Genomic DNA, 22,559 nt, shown 5'->3' on the forward strand with positions numbered 1-22,559 from the left:
CACCGAAGTCACGTGCAATGTGATTGTAAACACGAGCACGTGACTAAATTTCTCTCTCATAAAAGTGGCAACCAATAGATAAGATAAGGTGGTCAGATGGTTGACACCAAGACTGGAGATATATGGTCCTAGAAACATTTGATGGTAGTAAGATACCTCCAATAATAGCTAAGCTCTTGACACCAGAAAATTTTGAACCTTTTGGAGGAGTGATCAGTCCTGAGCATCAAGTAATTGCAAATGATTCAAATGCCAACTACGGAACGGCGATAAAGATCCCAAAAGTTGCACCCGTTGTTAACAACTATAAAATGAGTCAGAGTGGGAGTAGTACTACAAACTGGAACATATTCCGATGCTCCCGACCTGACCATTTACTAACTGAAGGTCGAGGTAATTGGCAATACACTTCAACAGTGCTTGAACGTCATCCGTTTACTACTCAAACATTTCTTCCCTTGGGTAAAACCGATGAAATTTGTTATTTAGTAATTGTGGCTAAATCTGATACCAAGACTACTCTTCCTGATCCGGATACAATAGCAGCATTTCTTTGTCGTGGTAATCAATCGGTTACTTATGGGGTGGGTGTTTGGCATGCACCTATGATTACAATTCAAGACAGGACTGTTGACTTTGCTGTTTTGGTTCATGAAAGTGGAATTGCTGAAGAAGATACTCAAGAGTGTTACTATGACCCGGGATACCAAGTTTATTATAGAATGTAGACTACCTATGTACAGCATTATATAAAATCTATAATCTCCTCAAGTACCTTGTTGGCATAACTTTCTCTTTTATCTGGGGGAAGATTACTTATCACCTGTTTAGAAACAGAAAGCTTGTTGAAGATTTCTTCCAATTCCATATCTTGCTTATGCTCATCTAATAGCCCTACAGTCATTGACTCCAATTTATCCAACTTACTCTTTTCATACCGATCTGGCTTGTCTGTAAGCATATCCATATTGGACCATTCATGGCATTCAATCAACTCTTTTATTCGATCCTTTCCTTGTTTCTCTTTATATTCATTCACTCCCTCAGATTGAAGATTGATAAATTCAAACCCAGATGTAATTGCAGCATCTTCGATAAGTTCTACAAGATCTTCATCGATTGGTTCATCATTAGGGGATGAACCAACTACACATATAAACCCCTTCCAGTCATGACCACCTAAAGACTGTCGTATAGTAGCAAGAACATCCATGGCCATTTCTATATATTCAACTGAATCAGATGCCATGTTGACCGTAAATATAAATCCATCAATAACCTCTCGTAATTCTTCACAATCATCTGATTGGAAATCTTCATACCACTTGGATAACTCGGCAAGTTTATCATTAGCACCATGTGACTTTTCTAAGTATTCATCAATCATTATCGTTAGTTTCATCTCGTAGTATTTGGTAATGACCGAGGTCTTTATTATTATTCCCGAGTGTGATTGATCCGGTTCATATTCTCCTGCTTCATAATCCTGAGCTATTGTTTTCGCAATTCGGAGCTTACCGCTATTTGGCGGACCCAAAATTAACAAATGGTTTGGAATCATAATTTTCTTTCCTGATTGGGTTGTATTCTACCACTTTCCTATTACAACATTATATTAACTGGTTTAGTTTTCCACACCAAAAAAAAACACATACACCAAAATTTAGAATCAACACCTCACAGAACATTTGGCAACACCTTTTTCCAACCATAAACACAATGACAGGACCGCTCAATGGATCATCTAAAATGAGCAATGGAATTAAGAAACAAACAGCAACCAATATGTCCTCAGTCGCAGTTGACAGTCTCCAACTAGAGAACTTGCTTCTACGGGATGAAGACATCTTTCAAACTTCCCTTAATTCTGAAGATTACCTCGAATCATTAGCCCCTATAATAAGAGATTCCATCCGTTCCAATGGATTGAACAGCTTGATTGTCAAACTTAATGAGATTGTCAATGATAAAGACGAGGAATTGAATGTTGCATCCATGGAACTGACGGATGAAATTAGTCAATGTATCAACCAAATTGATTCAATACATCAAGAATCCATGGTATTGAAGGATGAGTTCATGAAAGTCAACCAGAGCTTAAACAAGTCAACCATCGAACTAATCAATAGGAAAAATAGATTCATAAAGTATAAAACTGTATGTGGCCGAATCAATGAAACTTCTATAGTGTTGACTGAGTGTATTCAAGTGTTGGAATTGACTAACAAGATTTTAGAGTCCATCCGTCAATCCAAATATTTCAATGCCTTGAAATTACTTGATGAATTGTTGAATATCCATATTGCCAAGGTCCAAGATTTTAACTTTGCAAAGAAGATTGTTGATTCTATTCCTCATTTAACCAAGATGATCAAGGATGATTGTTTTGATAATATCTCCAGATGGTTGAGTTTGAACTTGGAACAGAAGTTAACTGCTGTCGGTCAAGCCATTTTCAACAATATACATGTTTTACAAAACAATTGGGAGGATATCAAGAAAAATAACAAAACATTTTTACCATACAAGTTGAATTCACCCGTTGAGCAATCCCTTCGTGATCCAGGTATAAATTACAATATTTTCACTGATCAAAGTTTACAAATCCCCTTGAATAGCATATATGATGCCATATTGGTTTATCAGACTCTCCATGAATTGGACACGTTAATCGATGCCTATCATAAGGAATGGATGAAGAAATACAGCAGAATCATATACCCACTAGCACCTGCATCTGTGAATATCAAAGATATCGACTTCACTAACTTAGAATTAGCAGGATACTTGCAGAAAATAAGTGCATTCTTCATTATGGACAAACAATTGAACTTAATTACGAAATTCCAATTGCGTACCAATACCCAAGCTGATGAACTTTGGTTATCATATACTACGAAGTTAAAACCAGTTCTTTTACACAATTTAAAGCGTAATAGATTTAATAATGTTGATGATTTGAAGAAGTATAAGGATTTGATTGGGGATTTCCTACAAGTTATGGATAACTATTCTTATGACATTACCGAATTATATGATGTTCTTATGATAATATTCAAGGATTACTTTGCCCCACTCGTGGTACAAGATTTCCGTTCTCAATTTATTGATTCCATAACATCAGATCATTACATGCCTCTTGCGGTAGATTCCCAGGAAGATTATGATAGTATCATGAAGTTAGTATGGTATCAGAAGGATTCAGCATTTGCTCCACAAAATGTGAGGAGCATGCCAATTCAGTTACCATTTAGTGAAGATTATATCCATTATTGTTTTGGAATTCGTAATTTGATCAATATTGTCATTGTATTTATTTCCGAACACTATAATTATGAAATCACGGAAATAAACAATATTATAGTCAATGACATTGTTGAATTAGTGTTGAGTAACAAGAAAGGATTTGGTATTGCATATGACATTGAAGACTTTGTCAAGAGAAATGCAACTAATAAGGAAATTGTGGCCCAAACTTATACCAATCTTGAATATTATTTGTTTAGTTTGTATGAAGTGGGAAGAATGATTAACAATAGATTGAGACAATACACTGGTGTTGGGATTCATAATATTGATGTTAATGATACTTTTACCCTTCAAGCAGTAGATACATTTAAGGATTTGAAGAAATACTCTGAACAGGCAATTTTCGAAATGGTTGATTCCAAAATCAATGAATTGTTGGATATGGTCGAATACTTTGATTACACTACCACCGAGAAAAATACCGAGGCTAACTATTCAGTTAAAGATTTTGCTGGATTCTTGGTTAATTTGTTCACATCGATTTTTTCCACTCTTCCTTCAACATTAAGAACCTTAGGTCTCTTCAAGACCTATGATTTTGTTTCAGAACACTTTCTCAATGTCCTTAAACGTGCTCCTCTGTACAATCGTACATTTGTGGAAAACTTTGATTTGGATATAAGGTACTTGGAAGACTCGATGAGGAAACTTCATTCACCCAGGGAAGGCAATACTGAAGCGTTGGAATCAACCTTTGCCGAGTTGAGACAAGCAATTGATTTATTAAAATTGGAAAACTATGATGAATTTCTCAATAACCCCGGATTTAGAATGCGTCATTTTGATCGAATTAAATTGGAATTTGGTCAATCATTGATTGGCAAGATGATAGGCGGAAGTACTAATCCAACCGATGATGATACTGCATCATTGAAGAGTTTCGAGACTTCAGCTACCGCGTCAAAGTTTACTCAATTCGCAGGAAGGTTCAAGAGAATGGGTGATAATATTTAGAGTATGTAGCCATACAATATTCGATTACTATTTTTTGGTGAGTATTAGTAAAATGCGTACCTGTGTTATCGTTATATTTTTGGAATCAATGTACATGGTAGCGCTTGCGATTTGCAGTCAATAAAAGTTCCTTCGATAATTTCAAGAATTACCCGCTACTTAAACTCTTTCTTAGAACTGCATAACCAACAATGATAAAATATCCATCTAGTATAGTCATTGGGGATGCAATTCAGCCAGTTTCTTCCAATGAGTTTGATTCCAGTTTCAATTCTCAAACTTCTTTTGACAGCAAATCGTACACCAAACTGAGACAGAAATCAGTGTTTGCCAAATTAGAACACTTTTACAACGTGGATAACATGATAGAAATTCTCTACCTTTTACCAGAACTTAAACATATTGATTCATTTCCTCCACACATTCATGTCATTGTTGGTTCTACATTGTTCAAACTGGGGATGACTTTAGAAGGTCTTAGAGAAGTTGGTGTTGCCATTGATATGGAAAGAGATAGGCTGGTTAGGGCAGATCATATCCTGTTGATGGGGACTATGCTTGCTCGTTTAGGAAAGATGGATGATGCAATGACTTGTTTTGGTGATTATTTTGATGATGTTCGGAATTCAAACGGGGATGTCGGTGAAATAAAGCAAAAAGTTAGAGGGTTTCAAGATGAATTAGCCAGAATTGGAGCCGGTTTAGAGTATGTTATCTTTTGTGATTTACGTTTGAAGGTTTTTACTAACATAAGTAGGATTATTCCTAGTTTTCCTTCCTTGGAACAGCAAATATTGAATTTCAAAGATGTCCATAAAATCTTTCCTATGGGTTCTTTTACGTATGATTATCTGCATATTGTCAAGATTATCAGTGATGTCAAACAACGTTTGGAAACTTGGGATTATACCAAGAAGAAAGGAGACCAATCCGACAATAGTGTTATTTTGTCATTGCTGACTGCAATTCTCATTCTTGGTCGTGTAGAGATTTATTACTCAATGTTGGCAATAGAACCTCTAATTCTTCGCCACATTGAAGCTTTTGTCCCTCCAACACAACAACATACCAGAACATATTCTCTATTCAAGAAGAAGCCAGAACTTCCTACGATTCCATATGAAGTCAAGATTGCCCAACGGAAAACTGTGATTGGATTCCTTGCTTTATTAAATCATGATTATTCTAGAGCAGTTCAAGAGTTCACCAATTCTATCGAGCTTTTAGATCCTCAGGATTCCATGTGTGATCAGGTTAAATGCTGGTTAATTCAATGCAAGTGTATGATGGAGACAAATCCTAAAAATAGACTTGCTGCGATTATGGATATATTTGAAGATCGACCACACCCTAAGATATATATCGCTTTGGGGGACTGTTATCGAGACCTTGCAGGTGAAGAATCCACCTCAATTACAATCCTTGAACCAAACAAGATCGTAATTGGGAAACAATTCTTGTGTCTGCATCTCGAAGAAGCAATTTTCAATTACATTAATACAGTGGTACTGATGCAGCAAGATGATCCAGCTGTAGCTAAGATCTATGATTACATTGTATTATATCTATTGTTACATGGAGGTATTCAATATCATGCGTTTGCATTCTTCCTCCAACTTAGAGACTATTTTCATGTCATATCACAGTATAACCACCTTCACCTCTCTAACGATGATTCAACATATACAAATTTTTTTGAGATTGCTGACCAATTTGTACAAGATTCAAAGTTATTAACAGGAGACTTCTGGAGACCAAAGGCAATCAACCTTTTACCTCAGGTATTTCTAGCTGAAGATGACAAGTTGTTGGTTATGAAAGGGAAATATGGTGTTGCTACTACTACCAAGTTCAAAACAGTGAATCTGTTTTACATTGTTCCAGTTGATCATGAACCTTTAATATCTTCGATTGCACTCCTTGAAAGCAAAATTTTAACTAGCCGCACATTAGTTGATCTTTTCTGGAGAGGTTATAGTGGTGACTTGCCTTCGCACATTCAGCAATATTACATACAACATTTAGCCTTCTAATATGTTTTTTACAATTTGCTAAATTTTCTAAATATTGCAAATCTTCGTTACTCTATATTTACAGGATATACACAATTTATATAACTATTACCAAAATTTATACCAACGCTTGCTGTTTGTTTGTTGTACTTGAATCAATTCTTCCTTCTTGGAATCAACAATCAGTTGAATCTTTTCCTCCAATGATTTTGATTTAGCAGTTAAATCACCTTCAGCTTGTTCATATTCTAAATGTAACCAAATTGCCTGAAGACCCATGTATGCTATTCCTGCAAATAAAAAAGTGTGTGTCATTGCCGTAGTGAATTGTGAGAGCCGGGGTTTGTTTTGCGGAATCAGTTCCTGTTGCGGAATTCGCACAGAATAGTTTCTTATTGTGCGAGGCAATGTTGTCGTTCTTGTTGATAGTATTCTATTCATCTTTGTGTTTGATGAATTCTATTATTGTCGGATTAGTGATTTGTATGTGTTTTAATCCCCGTAATTGTCATTCGATGATCTCACTAAAAATTTCAAGTGCGGAAATTGAACCACCAGGGGGAGTATGGAAAAAAAAATGCATGCTACGCCAACTTTTCATAGTTTTATCTTGTATCTTTAATGACTACAATGCTAATGATTGGATTGAGAGCTACCGTGAGGAATGCACGTGTTATAGCTCGACCTAACATTATTGGAAAACTCCTGCTTAATGTTCAGCCTTTAGCGATAAGAGCAAGTGTTCGTGGATTTCATTCGACAAGATTTTACCTTCAACAACAGCTGCAACAACCACAACAAGGTGAGACTGGAGCTCAAGCTAAGTTACAAGCGGAAAGAGAAAGAATTGATAAATTACAAGCTGAAAGAGATGCTCGTCAGCAATTTAAGAACCGATCTGCTTCATATTATGCTGCCTCAGTTGCAGTAGTTTTTCTTGCTCTTGCATTTGCTGCCGTGCCATTATATCGTGCTATCTGTCAACGTACTGGGTTTGCCGGTGTTCCTATCACCGATCCAACCATGTTCACCACTGATAAGTTGATTCCCGTGGACACCAACAAGAGAATTCGTGTTCAATTCACATGTCAATCCTCTGGTGTTTTACCTTGGAAATTCACTCCTTTACAACGTGAAGTTTACGTTGTTCCAGGTGAAACTGCATTAGCATTCTATCGTGCCAAGAACGTGTCCAAGGAAGATATTATTGGAATGGCTGTTTATTCAATCACCCCAGATATTGCTGCACCTTATTTCAACAAAATTCAATGCTTTTGTTTTGAAGAACAAAGATTGAGCGCTGGTGAAGAAGTCGATATGCCTGTGTTTTTCTTTATTGATCCTGATTTTGCCAAGGATCCATCTATGAGACATGTGGATGATATCGTGTTACATTATTCGTTCTTCAAGGCTAGTTATACTGCTGATGAATTGGCTGCCACTGCTATCCCTGTTCAAGGTGAAATTACTGCCACTATAGGTTAGAAATAGATATTCATAACTCTTGTAGATAGACATTTTTAAAATTTTATATGAATATGATAAGTTTTACTGAAAATAGAATAGCAGGTCAGTTGTGCAAATAATTTGATGAATGTGAAAAATATCTGAGCAAGATGAGCTCTGTGGAAGCCGAACAGAGTGGATATGATGTAGATAGGAGTGGAATTTTAGAGTCAGGCTAACCAAGGTATAACCCCAACCGCAACTTAGGTACCATCAACATACCCTTCACAGAACCCTTTCATGGAAATCCTCTTTGCTATATTGTGCTTAAGTGATGTGGATGGGAACAGTATGGTTGTTCAGTTTTTGGCAGCTGAATCCTGGTGTCGATGTCTCTCTCGGCTGCACATCCCGTTATCTCCTATTCATATCTTACATATTCAGTTGCGAAGACTATATTCTCAAGGCAAAAAAAATAAAAAGAAAACACAATTGTCAACCTACTCCACCTAAAATAAACTCTATTCCTATTTGCTAAAAGGCTTTGAGATAAAGTCTTATCTGCAACAGCACCCCACTCACCAGCAAGTATTGCCACACATGTTTATAAATGGTCGCGTGCCCTTGGAAGTTACCCCTAATAGGAAATTGATTCTGTGCCATAACGACAATTAAGGCGAGCTTCCGAACCTGAGATTGTGAGGGTTGGAACAATGGCTCAAAACTTGTGTTACATATTAAGAGCCGCGGGTCGGCCCAGACTAAAATGGAACTAGGTTAATGCGTAGTCAAGAAAATTTTAGCATTACTCCTATTTTGCATTTGTCTAAATAACGTTTATGTGGGCTAAAGTGATGGAACCGTACTGGTTTGGAACCATGTACTCCCTAGAGTGTTGACCCCCTGTTGTGTAATTGTAAGACATGTTTCTATAATTAGTTTGAATGAAAAGCTTGTTGCCGATCAATAAAATAAAATATTTTTTCCAACATTACGACCGGACGCGTATTTCACTGTGCATGTATGTAATGTAAGAACAACTTTCACGTACAGGAATCTCAAACGAACAAAACGTCTAACTTTGTAAGCTATTTAAAGTCGAGGATACTACAGAACTAGTTTCCCTTCTGATACTCATGTTGTTCGGATCTAGAAATCTAGAAACTACTCTACTAGGAAATAGAACATAATTATAATATTACCTGCATAAGTTTAAGGAGAAAATGTGGACAATATGCACACAATAAACTCCAAATATCGTGTATTCCAATATTTTTACAGGGATCAATGGTTGATTAAAATTAAACAAACTGTGCACCACCACAAAAATTAAATCTAGATTAAAATTCAATTGGTTTTGTGGGAAACCATCGTTGGGTACCAACCCTTGAATATTTTTTGGGCCTAATTTGTGTTTTTTTTTTATTTCCATTTTTTCCGGATTTGATTTATTTTTGTTTTTTTTTTGTACCAATTTGCAATAAAAAAAATTTTTTTTTGATTTTTTTTTGATTTTTTTTTTTTTGATTCGTCTGCACTGTTGGATCTGCAATAAACCTGAGGAGATTACGAAACCTTAATCTCTGATAACTTTCTTGAAGTTGATAATATAACAAGATCAAACCAATTCCACCTTTCCTCAGTGTTGTTCAATAACCAAAACTTAACCAAAACTAACCTTTTTCCAAATAGTTCACACGTGACGAGAAAGTTCCTCGAAAATTTGATGGAACAATACTAAAAAACCGCCTTTAATTCACTCATTTTAAATCTTCGAAATTCGATATAAGTCATTCGCTTTTTAAATATATCCATATCGTTTTCCATTACCATAGTGATTACTCCAGTTTAATTCACCACTATTTGTATTATTTCACACTATCATCATTTGTACCACATTGTTTAACAGGCTAGGTTTATCGCATAATGTACACTCCGACGCCTACTTTAAAAATCAGATCGTCCAAGACGTCAGATGATTCTGAACACACTACTTCTGATTACTGTAAAACTCACAAGAATTCTGATTTGTGCCAAAAGCCAGTGAATGACGATGTGCTTACTATCACGTTGTCAATTTTATTACCCTTGATTGCTATTGTTTGCGTGTTGGGTTACTTCCTTTACAGAAATTATAGAAAGGACAAAAAGGAAAGTATGGAGCATGATCCTGACTTTGACGAAAATGGAGAAGCCACTGCATTACCTGACTTCCCTGAACTTAAAGGATATTCAAACCAAAACCCATTCAATAATAATGCGAGATACCCAATGGATCATCAATTTAGAAATCCGCAATACCAACAATACCCACCACCACATGGCAACGATGCTTATTCGCAATATTCTCAAGATCAACACCCCTTCCAAGATCCATACACTTTTGTATTACCATATCAACATCAAACAGGTTCAAAAGTGTCATTGGACGATTATGCCAGAACCTTGGGTGATTCTCAAGGTTATAAGACCTCGGTCTCTTCTGCTGCATTGAATCAATTGGATAACTCTTCGAGTATCCATAGCTTTCACAACAATGTTGGAGCAGCTTCGTCCACTCCTCTTCGTCGTTCCAACCTTTATATGGAGCATTCTAGAACTCCATCAGATCCAGTGAGTCCAACTAGAAATCAAATCCGAGTTCCAGAAAAGGCATATTATGGGTCTAAAGTGGATGATACACCCATGGTTGCTCCTAATATTCATGATGATTCATATAGCAGTTCAGAATTACATTTTGAAAAGGATGCAGATACAACTGTTGTCATTCCTCAAATTATTGTTCAAGATGAAGAAGAATTGAACAATATTAAGACAAGCGAAGATACTGATGGAACTGAACGCAGTACATCGCCATTTGATAGTGATTCCGAAGTCGTAGAACATGGAAAGGAACACGAGTCAACAAAAACTTCGTCAATTGAGGGAACCAACGAAAAATTGACTGATCCTAGACACCACCATTTTGAAGCTAGTAATGAAACGTTCGACTTTTCTCAGTCAGATAGAATAGAGGATGATAGTCATGAAGAATTAATCAAGAAATCACCACCAATGATGCAACTCAATAATGAAATCGATAGCGTTGGAATCGACGAATTAACTGATGAACAAGAAGAACAAATTAAACGAATGAAATCAGTTTACAATGTTTATTTTGATCTGGATAAAACAAGAAACAGTACCGCTGACAAAGAAGTACCGCCATTACCTCAAATAACCCAATTGCAAAGTCCTGGTAATGTCAGATACAGCACATCATCGTCTGTATATGATAATCCACCTGATGTGACACATCAACTGTTCTCCACATACCCAGCTCAATCTAGACCTCAACCAAGATTACCACCCTTAAAACCATTACCAAATGCATCTGATATCAGAAAGTCTACCATCGAAACATATACCAACTACAGACCTAAAGTTGCATCACCACAATTCAAACACTTTATGCCTATTGAAGGTGACGTGAATGAAAGTGGATACTATTCACCACCATTGTCACAACCGCAATCGCCTATTGGGGGGCCTGTTCCTTCCGCATCCCAATTAGCAAGAAACTCGGTGGTTATGATTGATCCTGCGGTGGAAATGACCAAATCCAGAACTTTTAAACCAGCTGGATCCCCAACTCTTCCTCAAAGTGCAAGTATGACTTCTTTTGGAGAGAGCCAGATGGATCATGATAATGATTTTAAACCTGGTAGTAGAAGAAGTGATGTTCGGAGAATCTTGAATAACCATTAGGGGAAACGCTGCATAGCATGTATACTTTGTAATTTCAATATTATATTTATTCGTGTTTCAAAGGCCTTACTTGTATTACTCACCATAAGGTAATTCAAACTGTATTGTTCTTCTTTTGAATCTATTTTAATTGGCAAAAGATTGGGGTTGTAAATATGTTAGATTTAATTGCTGTCTGGGAAATGACGAATGTAATCTCCGAGCACGCGCTACCAGTTTGATTGTTTTTTCGAATTGCACGTGACTTCCCACTTTCTTTTTATCCAACCAAATTGAATCTTAAAAAGCAAAGCTCTTGGACAATAATTGAAAAAAAATTGCAATTAAACAGAGATAAATCGATACCATATCAAAATCACACAAAATAATATAGAAGTATGTTTAAATGAAGTCTTGTGAATGGCCATTCCTTGGAGAGTAACTTGGTACCTTTTTGGAGTAACCTTTTCACACAATTTTTTTTTTTTATTTATACACATGAAATACTAACAAGTTACTAGGATGTCCGAACAACAACAAAAGCAAATTGTCACTCCATCTCAAAACTTATTGAATGAAAAGTGGGATGTTGTCTTATCTAACGCTTTGATCAAGACTGGATTAGGTTTTGGTGGAGGTGTATTGGCATCTATCTTGTTATTCAAGAGAAGATCTTTCCCAGTATGGTTAGGTATCGGATTTGGATTGGGTAGAGGATACTCCGAAGGTGATGCTATCTTCAGATCTGCTCATGGTTTGAGAACTGTCAAGGCTTAATTGGGGGATAGTAAATATAAACATACTCTCGTTGTTTGGAGAGAGAAAAGGGGTGAATAATGGCAAGTTTACTTGTGGATTTGCTGTTTTAATGTCTGATGTATTTGATAGAAAGAAGTCACTCCCGTACATATATTAATTTATTAGACGTGTCTTTGTTATGAATTCTCCACCAAAGGGTGATACCATTTTATTTGTAGGAATATTACCCATTACCCATCTCACATCCGCATTGGTTGTTACTTTTCACACACATATCAGCACCATTAATTTGAACACTGGCATTGTCTTTATATATTAAAAATTCATTTCTATTCACTTTTACTTATATACAAATAAAATTTTAGTATCAATTATATTTCCAACATGGGCTCTTATTAAGCGAATGCTAGTTATATCAGTATGTCTAGTGGCATTGGAAGTTTTCTGAAAACACTTGCTGTCTTCTGTTGTCTGGTCAAACTAAAGTTCCTTCATATATTTTTTTCTTGCAACCACAATTCAACCTCTTTCTAATTATTCCTTACAGCCATGATTGAACAACTGGAAGAGGCGATCTACCATATCTTTGATGACAATATTGACATATATGAGTTCATGGGAATAACTCGTACTGCAACCTCGGCAGAAATACGAAAAGCTTATCGTCAACATGCATTACTTTACCATCCAGATAAACAACGAGGTGATGAAACCAAATTCACAATCTTATTAAAATGCTATGAAATCTTAACTAATGAGACCTTGCGGAAGAAATATGATCAGTTGAGTGCCGCTAAACAACAGCGAGAGATTGATCGTGAAAAGTTGGCTGATTTGACTAGACAATTTCAAGATGAGCTATTGGCAAGTGAGGAAAAAGTACGTACCAATAAGAAAAGAAAATGGGGACATAGTATTGAACAATTGAAAGAAGATGGATTGATGAGAAGGCGGCTTATGGAACAAAAATTATATGAAAAGAAGAATGTAGGAGAAGCAAAACCTGTTTCTATTGATGACTTACCTGTTGATGACCTTATCCAGAACAATTTTAGCTCTTTTGATACAGTTAGATTAAAGTATTCATACCGAGAAAACCTACGTGATTTGATAGATAAACATGTGATTGCGGAAATAATGGGTATATTTGGTGAGATAGAGTCGGTTTCTATGCTAAATCATGATGATAGATATGGGTATGCTTTAATTCGATATAAGCATGACAAAGATGCTACTGCTGCGTGTAATCACAACTATAATGAATCGGCAACAAAATGGGATGGAACAAAGGTCAGAAAATTGGCAAGTTTACTTCGGCATTGTTCTGTTGAAAAAGTTAATCAAGACGACTATACTGACAATCCTCAAGTCAATGTTATTTTAGAGGATTATAAAGCAAGACATGTGAAATCCGTATCTGACAAGAATTGGTAGATTTGTTTTCCAACATTATATACTTGTCTTTTCAAAAATTTCAAGTTGATATACGATCATAAAATGTGAATAGACAATTTGACAAAATCAAGCATCCTAATCACGCAGATCGAAAAAGTCTCTACAAGGTAAGCGATTCTATAAATTGTGGTGTGCATTTTAGTTTAATCATCTCTCCATTCAACAAATACTTCGTCGGTTCTAAACCTTTGTGTACATACAGTATGATCCAAATCAGTTACTTGTCCCATACGATAGCTTAATAATCCTGCATGAGCAATCATAATACCATTGTCAATACAGAATCTTTCATCAGTTGCGTAAATCTGGCCATTCTTACGATCTTCAATCATCAACTTCATCATTTCTTGTAATCTTTGATTGGAACCCACCCCACCGACAATCAAAACTTGATTACTATTAACATGAGCTAACGCACGTTCAGTAATTTCCACCAACATACTAAACAAAATTTCTTGTAAGGAAAAACACAAATCTTCGGCAGTTATTGGTTCCCCGGTTTCTTCGTCAATCAATTGCTTATTTTGTTTACCAAACATGTCTTTGGCTATTGAATCTATATTAGCCAATATCCCAGACATTGATAAATCCATACCTTTGACGGTATATGGCAAATTGACAAGGTGTTTCCCCTTCTTGGCCATTTGTTCGATGTTATAACCAGGTGCTGGTTCATTGGGGATTTTCAAAGTACGGGCAAACCTGTCTAAACAATTACCAATGGCAATATCCAAAGTTTCTCCGAAAATACGATATCGTTGTTTAGAATAAGCAATGACTTGGGTATTTCCTCCACTTACATATAAGACAACCGGGTTATCAGCTCCGGTAATCTCTCTTCCCATTTCGATATGTCCAACACAATGATTTACTCCCATCAATGGAATTTTCCACAATTGTGCCAATGTTCTTGCGGCAATCACCACACTTTGTAAAGGACTTCCCATCCCTGGTCCTTGGGTGAAACAAATCACATCTATGTCAGTCCCTTTAATCTTTGCTACGGCGAGCGCACGTTTTATAACACGAACTACCCAATTTCTATGATGTCTGGCTGTGTCTCTAGGAAGGAACCCTTCACCTGGTGGAGCAATGTATGTATCTCTAATGTTTGAGAGAACCTCAGCTCGATTCGAAGATGTGAGCTGGCCTTGATTGTGGCGAATCACACCTACTCCCAATTTATTGGCGGATCCTTCAAGACCAAGGGCTATGTAATGGTCCTTTCCTGGTTTGAGGTATTTGTCCAAATCGACTGTCATGTTATATTTCCCTGGTAGGCTGGACCCCAATTGTATGAGCGATGCGAGAAATTTTGGTTAATCTTCAAAAAAAAAAAAAAAATTAAAGTCTAGAACCCGTTGCGAAATCTAAACAAACATAAACAACCCAACCGAATTAACTGTCTTATATATTTACTACACCACAAATGTCCTTGAACCGTTTTCTAGATCGAATCGATGAACTGTCAATAGGTATTCAAGAATGCAAATTCCCCGAGAATGGGATGTTCACCAACGCCATGATCAATTCACCTGGGATTATCACCCTTCTTAAAGATACATACCAAGATGAAGGATTACTATATGCTACCAGGAACCCCGAGATACAACCACAAACAGATTTATCCAGTGGAATTAAAAAGTTACAGCGACGTGATAGTAGAAAGCTCTTTGAGGAACAGGACTACCTTGATTTTGAAGATGTGGAGGAACTCGATAGACCGTTTGTTCGTTTACCTGAACTAGCTAATCAAGACCTTCCTGACGTGTCGTTTGTTCCCTTTGATGCGGATTCCAATGACTTGGGTTACTTAATACAATGGAACAAGGAAGTTCTTCTAAAATATCCATTAATATTGGAAGCGGATCAACATATTCAAGAATTGGTCAATTGCGAGAATGAGTATATTCAAACAACCCATGACATTAAAGCGTTGGAAGAAGAAGTTAATAGGAATAAGGAATTGATCAATTTGAGAGATGGCTCGGGAAGGATACCTGTTGACAGGGCCGAAGAGGACCGAGCCATAGATGCCTGTACTCAAAAACAAGAAGAGGAAATACGAGAGTTGGAAGCGCAACTTATGGAAATACAGAACCGTCAATAGTACTTCATCTCTACAATCAGTAATATTTTTTTGTTTTGTTTTTGATTATCCTACCATTAAATTAATATATACACCTAATATAAAAAATATCAAACTGTAAGTTTTCTTTTAATCAACTTAAACGGAAGTAAGGATATCAGAGTCACCAGCATCCAAAATAGATAAGGTACCAACTCTGAATAATTTACCACAAACGGTACCTAATTCGTTGTTACCACCTTGGAAGTAGTAGACTGGGGTCTTGGACAACATGGCGTAGTATTCCAATTCAGACTTTCTCAAGACTGGGGTGTTACCAGCAATGATAACTAACTTAGCCTTACCGTTTCTCAAGGACTTGATAACGGACTTGTAACCCAAGGTGTACTTACCAGACTTAATGGTTAAAGCCAACTTGGAGTTAATGTTTTCTTGGTTCTTGTTAGATTTTGGGGCCTGAAGATTAATGTTAGTATATGAAGTTCATTGATAGATGTTCTTCATACTCTTTCACATACATTGCAAATTAAACCATGTTAAATAGAATAACAATGATGCTTTTGATCAAGAGTAATGTTAACTGTTGCAAAGGATACTGACCATCTCTGCGTTTATGTATATGTGTACACTCCGGTCTTGTGATGAAGAAAAGAAGCAGAACAGCTGGTTTATACGAGAGATGGTAATGAAAATTTTATTTTGGTGCAAACTCTCGCAGGGCAAGGGCAAACCACTGAGAGAAGAACAAGGTTTACTGTGCAGGATGGAAAATGTACCTTTTTAAAAAATAGCAGTCACTTTTATCACGTGAGAGAATTTCGATAGGGAAATTATTTTACTGGTTTAGAAAAATGGCAAAAACTCAATTCCGCAATACAAAACTTGGATTACATAGTTAGTATTTTGTTCCTGCATGTTGCCCATGAAAAAAAAAAGTTTTTTGATTTTTTCACACTAAACAAACTTGACAGTAGCTCACCATAGTGAAAGAAAAAAACTAATTAGAAAAATTTCTTTCATTTTGCCCTTTTGAAAGCTTCAAGGTCTAACCAATAATAGGTATGTGAACGATGAGATACCATAATGAATGAGAGGGAATCCTTACCACTGATGACACTACGTAATCAACGACAGAATCACAGAAGATAACTATCAAATTGAGATGTATTAGACAGCGTGAACAACAACTTTATGCAGCCACTTTTATATGATGGAAGAAATGCTTATATTTCAAAGACAATGAAATAAATGTTTAATCTACTATTTACACCGACAACCAGATGACACCAGATGGATGTTCTTATGATATCACGTATGATCAAATGTTCAAAAGGTTCCCACTCCTTACCTACCAAACTGTATATACTAACATTTTCTTTTAGTTAAAAATGAAGATTGAAATTGACTCCTTTTCAGGTTCCAAGATCTACCCAGGTAGAGGTACTTTATTCGTTAGAGGTGACTCCAAGGTTTTCAGATTCCAATCCTCTAAATCTGCTTCTTTGTTCCACCAAAGAAAGAACCCAAGAAGAATCTCTTGGACTGTTTTATACAGAAGACATCACAAGAAAGGTATTTCTGAAGAAGCCGCCAAGAAGAGAACCAGAAAGACCGTCAAGCACCAAAGAGCTATTGTCGGTGCTTCTTTAGAATTAATTAAGGAAAGAAGATCCCAAAAGCCATCTGACAGAAAGGCTGCCAGAGAAGCCAAGTTAGTTAAGGATAAGGAAGCCAAGAAGGTTGCCAAGGCTGCTAGAAAGGCTGAAAAGGCTAAGTTAGCTGCTTCTGGTGCTAACGTTGTCTCTAAGCAACAAGCCAAGGGTGCTTTCCAAAAGGTTCACGCCACCTCCCGTTAAGTTTGAAGACTATTATGTAACTAAAATAAATATTTAAACAAATCGTGTTTTAATTTAATGTACATTTATAAAGTGTGGGTTTCTTTAAATATATTACAGGAAGAAAAACTTAACAATTATATATATTTCAATATATAACTCAAACGTAAAACTATAAAAGCTTGTACTCACCAAAAGTGAAACCTTCCTTTTCCGAATGGCTAAGAATAACTCTTGTATTCTCCCCAACTCTAAATCCAAAGTGAAATGATTCAGTGGTATGTCCATACAAGAGATGACTTGTGGACTTTGACTTGATAACCACGATAAATCCGCAGTAAATTGAGCCTACTAATTGTTTGAAATACGATGCATACTCCTCCTCTGGGACTTTCAGTATGTTATTAACTATTTCCCATGACAATTTAGAACGAATGATTTGCTCGCCATTTCCAGAACACATACAACTTATCTCATAACCTTCAATACGCTTAAAGTCGATTGCTGCCCCAATTATCCCAGCACATCCTATTCTTCCTGGAAGTTTGAAGAAATTACCTCCTGAAGAAGTAGCTAAAGTAGTTTTGCATTCCACTATTCGTATCAATCCAATGGTATCCGTAATTTGATGTTTCAATTCTTCAATTCGCCCACCCAATACCTTATCTTTGTAAATGTCGTATATTCTTTGTTGACGTTTTGAAATTAACTGATTTGGGCTTAATTCATCGGGATTCTTTGGTATTAAATCTTTTACCCTCTGATAATTTAACATGACTGGAGCTGTTAAATCATGTTTATCATCAGATTGATAAAGTTCGTTGACGTAGTCAAGCGTTCGAAATACTTCCTTTATAGGATATGAACAATCAACACCAACCAAGCTCCCTATTCGGACTTTCTCTGTCGCTTCAATGAAACTGGCATCACATTCAACACAACCTAGTAGGTTTAGTGAAGACCCATAGCCCGTGTTGGTCAACTCTGATTGTTCTACTACTCGTGCAGCTTCAATTATATCATTGTGGTTAAGTGACCTTTTAAGGAGTGTTTTATACTTTGATGAAGATGCAGGATTGTGATTGCCTGCCCCTAGATGTGCAACTAAGATATCCATTCATAGTAAAATCTCTCGATTATTATTTTCAGTTGCACCAAAAAAGAAAAATATACCAATACTACTTCGTTGCTACCAATTGAACAAACTTGATATTCAATCAACTTTTAGAACTGTTTGGATTATACCAATGTTTGAAGATGAAATTGGTAGTTCTTTTTTCATAGATAAACTACGAATTCAGATTGATTCCCAATTAAAGTTTCAAATCTGCTCAAACTCTAATTTCCAAAAACATTTGAAAAGAAAATTCACAAGCATATAACCACGGTTTCTTTCTAATCATGGAATCCATAAATTTTGACTGGTATAACATCCAGCAAGGCCAGCAGTTAGATATTCAAATTAATTCCATGCAGCTTGGCAGTTTTGAACTTAGAGATGATTTAGCATATGACCTTTGTCAATCGTACCCAGTACATCCTGATCTGGAACCAGTCATTAAGTTTATTCTTCAAATTTACGCCCATATGAAACTATTTAAACAAATCCAGTCTTGCTATCAGTTTGAACCATTTAATCATCTATCCCATCAAGTAAGCTACCTTCCTGAGCGTATGGATGCTTTGCTTAATGGTATAGGTGATGTGAAATTAGAATATGGAACATTTAGAATCAAGTGGCCACTAACAGCTTTGAAAACTGCCCTACTTAATACCAATTGGTTCTACCAGTGTATGGAGAACTTCTGTTTAAAGCTCGATATATCTTTCCCTTTATGCGATCCGCCAAAGAGTGGTTGTTACAAGTGTTTGTTCTGGGATGATGATGAGGGGAATGATAAGTTAGATACTTACATTAAAGCTTATATGGATCAATTTTTAGGTAAAGTTGTTTCCCAACGTCATAATAATGAATTTGTAGTTGGGATTCCTTCCGATAAGAGTTTATCGGTATCCGAAGTTGAAGGATATCTTCCGCTTTGGTTTGTATTGGAGCACCCTGAGTTCATGAATGTGTATTCATTATTTATGATGACTCGGTCAGAACGATCATTCAAATTCCTTGAATCAAGTCCAGACACATTGAAAGCATTAGAAACAGTTGGTATGACTTTGTGCACATGCAGCAACGACCTGTTAATCAAACGATTACGCGATATTAGTGACGTATATGAGATCGGGGGATACAATCTTTTGGGAGTTGTAAATACTACTGGTTCAGGACAGGGATACATGGGACAGCTATATAATCATGATCCATTCAAAGAAGTTTATACCCCTGTTCATGATCTTAATGAATTTTCAAAGTTGTTGGGGTATGTTCTAACACCAGCGCGACAAGTCAATATAAATGTAAAATTTCCTGTAAAAGGTGGTGATCGGAAGATCGTGTTAAGGAATTTTTTTACAAGAGGTGAATAAAATAATACTAGAAGGTATTTTTTTTATATTCTCTTATTTTTCCAAATACGTATTAAAGTAGTAATATAGGATTGTTTCTGTATGATTCTTATAACTTGTAACCAATCGACATTTTGCAACAAAATTGAAAAAAATGGGGAAAAATACAAATCTTGAGCACAAGAAACCACTGGAATTCATCTACTCAAAAACTCTTTGCCAAAATCAATCAAATTGTAATCGCACCTGAATTTTGACGAATATCTTCCAAGTATTTTTTAAGTATTTTAGAAGCAATTTATAGAGAGATTTGTAACTTTATAATCAAATATATTTGGATTGATCACGTGAAAATCAATCTGTGCTATAAAAGTGAAAATTTTTTCAAAAGAAATTGGGATGCGGTGGCTCAATTGGTAGAGTTTTGGATTCCAAATCCAACGGTTGCAGGTTCGAGTCCTGTCCGTGTCACTTTCTTTTTTTTTGCTTCCTGCACCAGTTTAAGAACAATCAATAACCCAAGAATTTATTGCAATACTTGAACTAGTGATTGAACTTTTATTTTTTATGCTATTGTAATGTTAAAATGTAGAGAAATTTTGTGTGCACAGGTTTGACCTAATATTTTTAACAGCAATTGTTTGGTCTTTTTCTAAGAAGCATAGCCTACTCTAACAATAGGATTTCCAGTCTATAGCCACTCAAGCCACATTCAGTTAAAAGAAAGAAATTGTAAACGCCGAGACACATAGAAACGGATGTGGGAGTTAGTACCCGTTATCAATAGTAAAGAAAAAAAGCGGTTGCGGAAGTGCGTGCCCGACGTTAAACCCGGCCGGAGACCAAATCATAATATGAGGCGCTATCTCGGGAATTCCTTTTTAGGAAGAATTCGGAGTTATGTGTGAACTAAAATATAATAAGATATCAGATGAACTAGTTTAAGCGAGAAAAAAGCAATATGGAAGCACATTGTTGCTGATAGGACTATCACGGAGATAACTCGAAAATTTAACATTGTTGTTAATGATTTTATCCTAGTTCCGTCAGGTTTAATATCCAGCATTCTCTAATGGGAGTACATAAGACATATGATATTTCAAGTATAAATAGAGGCATAATTATTGGTTTTTATTTCTGATTCCATTTTATTTCATCAGTTAAAAAACTTAAATAAATATGCTTTCAACTACAGTTTTCGTCTCCGGTGCCAATGGTTTCATTGCCCAACACATTGTCAAACAATTAATTTCCAAGAACTACAAGGTGCTTGGTTCCGTTAGAGCTGCTACCAAAGGGGAAGAACTTGCTGCTAATCTCAACTCTCCAAATTTTTCTTATGTTGTGGTTCCTGATATTGGTGTTGCTGGTGCATTTGATGACGCACTCAAGTCCCACCCTGAAGTCATTATTTTTCTTCACACCGCTTCGCCATTCCGTTACGATATACAGGATATCGAAAAGGAATTGTTGAATCCAGCTGTCAATGGTACCAAGAATGCATTGAAGTCTGTTCAGGAATATGCTCCTCAGGTTACCAACGTTGTTGTTACTAGTTCATTTGCAGCCATCGGATGGTCCAACAAGTATTTTGACCCCACCAAGGTATCTACTGAAGAAGACTGGAACCCTCAAACTTGGCAAGATGCTTTGGCCAATCCTGATGATGGATACCTTGGCTCCAAGAAATTTGCGGAACAAGCAGCATGGGAGTTTGTCAAGATCGAACAGCCTAATTTTAGATTGACTACAGTTAACCCACCAGTTGCTTTTGGTCCTCAAGCTTTCCCAATTAAGAACAAGAAGGAATTGAATACTTCTGCAGAAGTTATTAACGGATTATTAAAACTTCAACAAGGTTATGACATTCCTGAAGTACGTCACTTATTTGTTGATGTCCGTGATGTTGCTGCTGCTCATATTTCAGCTTTTGAAAATCCCGACGCTGCCGGTAAAAGATTGTTTGTATCTTCTGGTCCATGGAGTGCCCAGGGAATTGTTAATATTTTCCACAAGAATTTCCCTCAATTGAGCTATATTCCAATCGGGGAACCCTGGAAGGATACTCTATACAGAAGTTCAACCTTTAAGTTTGATAATTCCAAAACTGTTGAGATTTTGAAGGTTGATTTAAGACCATTAGAGGTTTCTATTGTTGATGCAGTTCAACAAATTTTAGAAGCTAAGTGAGAATTTTATAATTGTGTTTTGTCTTCTTTCTTCTCTGCCTAGGTATGTTTGTTGCAATATAAAATATAAAATCCAATCCTGTATAGTGTAAACGAACTCTACTGTACATTGTAGTCTCGTGATCTTCGCACGTGATCTATGAGGCTTTTCCTGTTTGAGATCTTTGAGTGAAAACCAGCCTTACAGCCGTTTTTGACAGATCTTGGCGGGTAGGAGATGTTAGTTTGTGAATTACTAAATAACCCGCCGTAATTAACTGCTTCTCACAAGATTTATATAACCATCCTGCTTGATATTAAAGGGACCACGTTGCCAGAACCCTTT

At 36.3% G+C, this 22,559-nt stretch overlaps 16 protein-coding genes across 16 annotated transcripts; 11 read left to right on the forward strand and 5 right to left on the reverse strand. All coding sequences in view use genetic code 12, as the record gives it.

Moving 5' to 3' along the window:
* Positions 1-101: 101 nt before the first annotated feature.
* Positions 102-1,636, reverse strand: SPAPADRAFT_58759 (uncharacterized protein; the record flags this gene model as incomplete). The annotated part of the gene is made up of 1 exon (XM_007372882.1): positions 102-1,636. The coding sequence occupies one exon, from the start codon at positions 1,559-1,561 to the stop codon at positions 746-748; it is 816 nt and encodes a 271-aa protein (XP_007372944.1).
* Positions 123-728, forward strand: SPAPADRAFT_131197 (ureidoglycolate hydrolase; the record flags this gene model as incomplete). The annotated part of the gene is made up of 1 exon (XM_007372883.1): positions 123-728. The coding sequence occupies one exon, from the start codon at positions 123-125 to the stop codon at positions 726-728; it is 606 nt and encodes a 201-aa protein (XP_007372945.1).
* Positions 1,637-1,785: 149 nt separating the features above from the next.
* On the forward strand, positions 1,786-4,263 carry SEC15 (Rab GTPase-binding exocyst subunit; the record flags this gene model as incomplete). Its single annotated transcript, XM_007372884.1, has 1 exon — positions 1,786-4,263. The coding sequence occupies one exon, from the start codon at positions 1,786-1,788 to the stop codon at positions 4,261-4,263; it is 2,478 nt and encodes an 825-aa protein (XP_007372946.1).
* Positions 4,264-4,454: 191 nt separating this feature from the next.
* On the forward strand, positions 4,455-6,296 carry SPAPADRAFT_48520 (uncharacterized protein; the record flags this gene model as incomplete). Its single annotated transcript, XM_007372885.1, has 1 exon — positions 4,455-6,296. The coding sequence occupies one exon, from the start codon at positions 4,455-4,457 to the stop codon at positions 6,294-6,296; it is 1,842 nt and encodes a 613-aa protein (XP_007372947.1).
* On the reverse strand, positions 5,781-6,762 carry SPAPADRAFT_58761 (uncharacterized protein; the record flags this gene model as incomplete). Its single annotated transcript, XM_007372886.1, has 1 exon — positions 5,781-6,762. The coding sequence occupies one exon, from the start codon at positions 6,714-6,716 to the stop codon at positions 6,384-6,386; it is 333 nt and encodes a 110-aa protein (XP_007372948.1).
* Positions 6,763-6,887: 125 nt separating this feature from the next.
* On the forward strand, positions 6,888-7,832 carry COX11 (Cox11p; the record flags this gene model as incomplete). Its single annotated transcript, XM_007372887.1, has 1 exon — positions 6,888-7,832. One exon carries the CDS (start codon positions 6,897-6,899, stop codon positions 7,758-7,760), a length of 864 nt encoding a protein of 287 aa, XP_007372949.1.
* A 1,080-nt stretch (positions 7,833-8,912) lies between these two features.
* Positions 8,913-11,575, forward strand: SPAPADRAFT_58763 (uncharacterized protein; the record flags this gene model as incomplete). The annotated part of the gene is given in 2 exon segments (XM_007372888.1): positions 8,913-9,121; positions 9,134-11,575. 1 exon segment carries the CDS (start codon positions 9,648-9,650, stop codon positions 11,466-11,468), a length of 1,821 nt encoding a protein of 606 aa, XP_007372950.1.
* A 224-nt stretch (positions 11,576-11,799) lies between these two features.
* Positions 11,800-13,167, forward strand: SPAPADRAFT_58771 (uncharacterized protein; the record flags this gene model as incomplete). Its single annotated transcript, XM_007372889.1, has 2 exons — positions 11,800-11,843; positions 11,969-13,167. One exon carries the CDS (start codon positions 11,970-11,972, stop codon positions 12,222-12,224), a length of 255 nt encoding a protein of 84 aa, XP_007372951.1.
* Positions 12,756-13,640, forward strand: SPAPADRAFT_48523 (U2-type spliceosomal complex subunit; the record flags this gene model as incomplete). Its single annotated transcript, XM_007372890.1, has 1 exon — positions 12,756-13,640. One exon carries the CDS (start codon positions 12,756-12,758, stop codon positions 13,638-13,640), a length of 885 nt encoding a protein of 294 aa, XP_007372952.1.
* Positions 13,641-13,804: 164 nt separating this feature from the next.
* On the reverse strand, positions 13,805-14,923 carry SPAPADRAFT_132219 (chromatin DNA-binding HSP70/DnaK family ATPase; the record flags this gene model as incomplete). Its single annotated transcript, XM_007372891.1, has 1 exon — positions 13,805-14,923. The coding sequence occupies one exon, from the start codon at positions 14,921-14,923 to the stop codon at positions 13,805-13,807; it is 1,119 nt and encodes a 372-aa protein (XP_007372953.1).
* Positions 14,924-15,033: 110 nt separating this feature from the next.
* Positions 15,034-16,411, reverse strand: RPL30 (60S ribosomal protein eL30; the record flags this gene model as incomplete). Its single annotated transcript, XM_007372892.1, has 2 exons — positions 15,034-16,206; positions 16,351-16,411. The coding sequence occupies 2 exons, from the start codon at positions 16,351-16,353 to the stop codon at positions 15,889-15,891; spliced, it is 321 nt and encodes a 106-aa protein (XP_007372954.1).
* Positions 15,053-15,852, forward strand: SPC34 (Spc34p; the record flags this gene model as incomplete). The annotated part of the gene is made up of 1 exon (XM_007372893.1): positions 15,053-15,852. One exon carries the CDS (start codon positions 15,091-15,093, stop codon positions 15,769-15,771), a length of 681 nt encoding a protein of 226 aa, XP_007372955.1.
* A 379-nt stretch (positions 16,412-16,790) lies between the features above and the next one.
* Positions 16,791-18,703, forward strand: RPL24A (60S ribosomal protein eL24; the record flags this gene model as incomplete). Its single annotated transcript, XM_007372894.1, has 2 exons — positions 16,791-16,809; positions 17,133-18,703. One exon carries the CDS (start codon positions 17,139-17,141, stop codon positions 17,604-17,606), a length of 468 nt encoding a protein of 155 aa, XP_007372956.1.
* Positions 17,758-18,702, reverse strand: FGR10 (Fgr10p; the record flags this gene model as incomplete). The annotated part of the gene is made up of 1 exon (XM_007372895.1): positions 17,758-18,702. One exon carries the CDS (start codon positions 18,700-18,702, stop codon positions 17,758-17,760), a length of 945 nt encoding a protein of 314 aa, XP_007372957.1.
* Positions 18,704-18,986: 283 nt separating the features above from the next.
* Positions 18,987-20,066, forward strand: SPAPADRAFT_64653 (uncharacterized protein; the record flags this gene model as incomplete). The annotated part of the gene is made up of 1 exon (XM_007372896.1): positions 18,987-20,066. The coding sequence occupies one exon, from the start codon at positions 18,987-18,989 to the stop codon at positions 20,064-20,066; it is 1,080 nt and encodes a 359-aa protein (XP_007372958.1).
* A 1,158-nt stretch (positions 20,067-21,224) lies between these two features.
* Positions 21,225-22,235, forward strand: SPAPADRAFT_69753 (SDR family oxidoreductase; the record flags this gene model as incomplete). Its single annotated transcript, XM_007372897.1, has 1 exon — positions 21,225-22,235. One exon carries the CDS (start codon positions 21,225-21,227, stop codon positions 22,233-22,235), a length of 1,011 nt encoding a protein of 336 aa, XP_007372959.1.
* Between the last annotated feature and the right edge of the window lie 324 nt (positions 22,236-22,559).

Source organism: Spathaspora passalidarum (assembly GCF_000223485.1).
Source record: "Spathaspora passalidarum NRRL Y-27907 unplaced genomic scaffold SPAPAscaffold_1, whole genome shotgun sequence".
Lineage (NCBI taxonomy): Eukaryota > Fungi > Ascomycota > Pichiomycetes > Serinales > Debaryomycetaceae > Spathaspora > Spathaspora passalidarum.